At 37.2% G+C, this 1,219-nt stretch overlaps 1 protein-coding gene across 1 annotated transcript; it reads right to left on the reverse strand.

Moving 5' to 3' along the window:
- Positions 1–268: 268 nt before the first annotated feature.
- LOC103655164 (uncharacterized) lies at positions 269–873 on the reverse strand. Its single transcript, XM_020552008.1, has 3 exons — positions 657–873; positions 491–571; positions 269–402 (listed from the first exon to the last, which is right to left on the reverse strand). Exons 1-3 carry the CDS (start codon positions 850–852, stop codon positions 269–271), a joined length of 411 nt encoding a protein of 136 aa, XP_020407597.1. The 5' UTR covers positions 853–873.
- Positions 874–1,219: the final 346 nt, after the last annotated feature.

The raw sequence follows: 1,219 nt of genomic DNA on the forward strand, positions 1-1,219 counted from the left end.
GAGTGGTGCCTTTTTCTTTGTAAACAATACGATTTCATCCACAAAAGTGCGAGCGTTTGGTCCTACAGGACCTCCAAGCTTAGATGAAAATTCAATCTTAAGTTTGTGATCACCGTTCTTGATTCGCTTGGTGGCTGCTGCTATACCCTTAAGGGTACCACGCCCCTCCTTTTTGAAGACTCCATCGTTATCTACATATATACCAATAACATCTGAATGGGTAGAAATATTCAAAGTAGAAGATTGCAACATTTGAATAGAAACACTCTTAGTAAAAAATACCACGATCTCTTTTCCTATGACGTCTAGCATGAGATGGCCAATTAGCAGTAGGTTTGCTGCTGCCATGAATTTCTTCATCTGATAATATTAGGTCATCATTGCTTTGTCGTTCATACAATACTGCGGATAGCATAGGCATCAGTTACATCTCTAACAATTTGCGAAAATATACACTATATGTTAGTAGGCTGTAAATAAAAGAAATTACAGATATCTGGAAGATCGCCTTGATGCCTTAACCATTCTTTATATGTTTTGATCGTATCCTCCCTGAAGTCATCCATTAAATCTGCACTTAAACAATATGTAAGTTTAACTATGGAAACTATAACATATCATGTATTTAATGTAATGAGTTTGACATCTTAACTTACCCGTTTCTGGATTATCATGTTGTAGTATTGCAAGCCACTCCTTATATGCATCAATCGACACTTCTATAGTTTCTTCATCAACATTTGTTCGCTGCCTTGGACGCTTGATGGGAGTTATGCTTACCTCTAGATCACTGGGTGGATCTTTTGTGAGCACAAAACTTATTTTTCTCTCATCCATGTTATCAGACAGCATGGCCTCTTCTTGGTGGATGTAATCAAGTGCCAACAGCCTGGATCGATCAATGCCACATCGTTTCTTGTAAAACAAGAAGTCCCTCCCAGAATATCCAAGTTTCGATTTTATGTACACCACGTTGTAAAAGGCAACATAAGCTTTATCAATATTTACTATGACAATTTCTTTTCCAGGTTGTGCTCCAATGCAATGGAATTTCAAGGTCCATATCTCACCAGTCAACCTGCCACACAAATATATTCTAAGCAAACAATGACTAAAACAGTGTTGTAAAAAGATTTCATTCAACAATTAAGAGGTATGAAAACAATATACTATAATTATGATCTGCGCCAAGGCCAAAGCAGTAGAGAACAATATGGGT

Source organism: Zea mays, chromosome 4 (genome assembly GCF_902167145.1).
Source record: "Zea mays cultivar B73 chromosome 4, Zm-B73-REFERENCE-NAM-5.0, whole genome shotgun sequence".
Classification (NCBI taxonomy): domain Eukaryota; kingdom Viridiplantae; phylum Streptophyta; class Magnoliopsida; order Poales; family Poaceae; genus Zea; species Zea mays.

Coding starts and splice junctions, on each gene's coding strand:
- LOC103655164 (XM_020552008.1), bottom strand. CDS start 852: ATGCTGTCTGATAACATGGATGAGAGAAAAATAAGTTTTGTGCTCACA. Junction 572..656: donor ACATGATAATCCAGAAACGG/GTAAGTTAAGAT, acceptor GTTTAAGTGCAG/ATTTAATGGATGACTTCAGG. Junction 403..490: donor AGGCGATCTTCCAGATATCT/GTAATTTCTTTT, acceptor TGCTATCCGCAG/TATTGTATGAACGACAAAGC.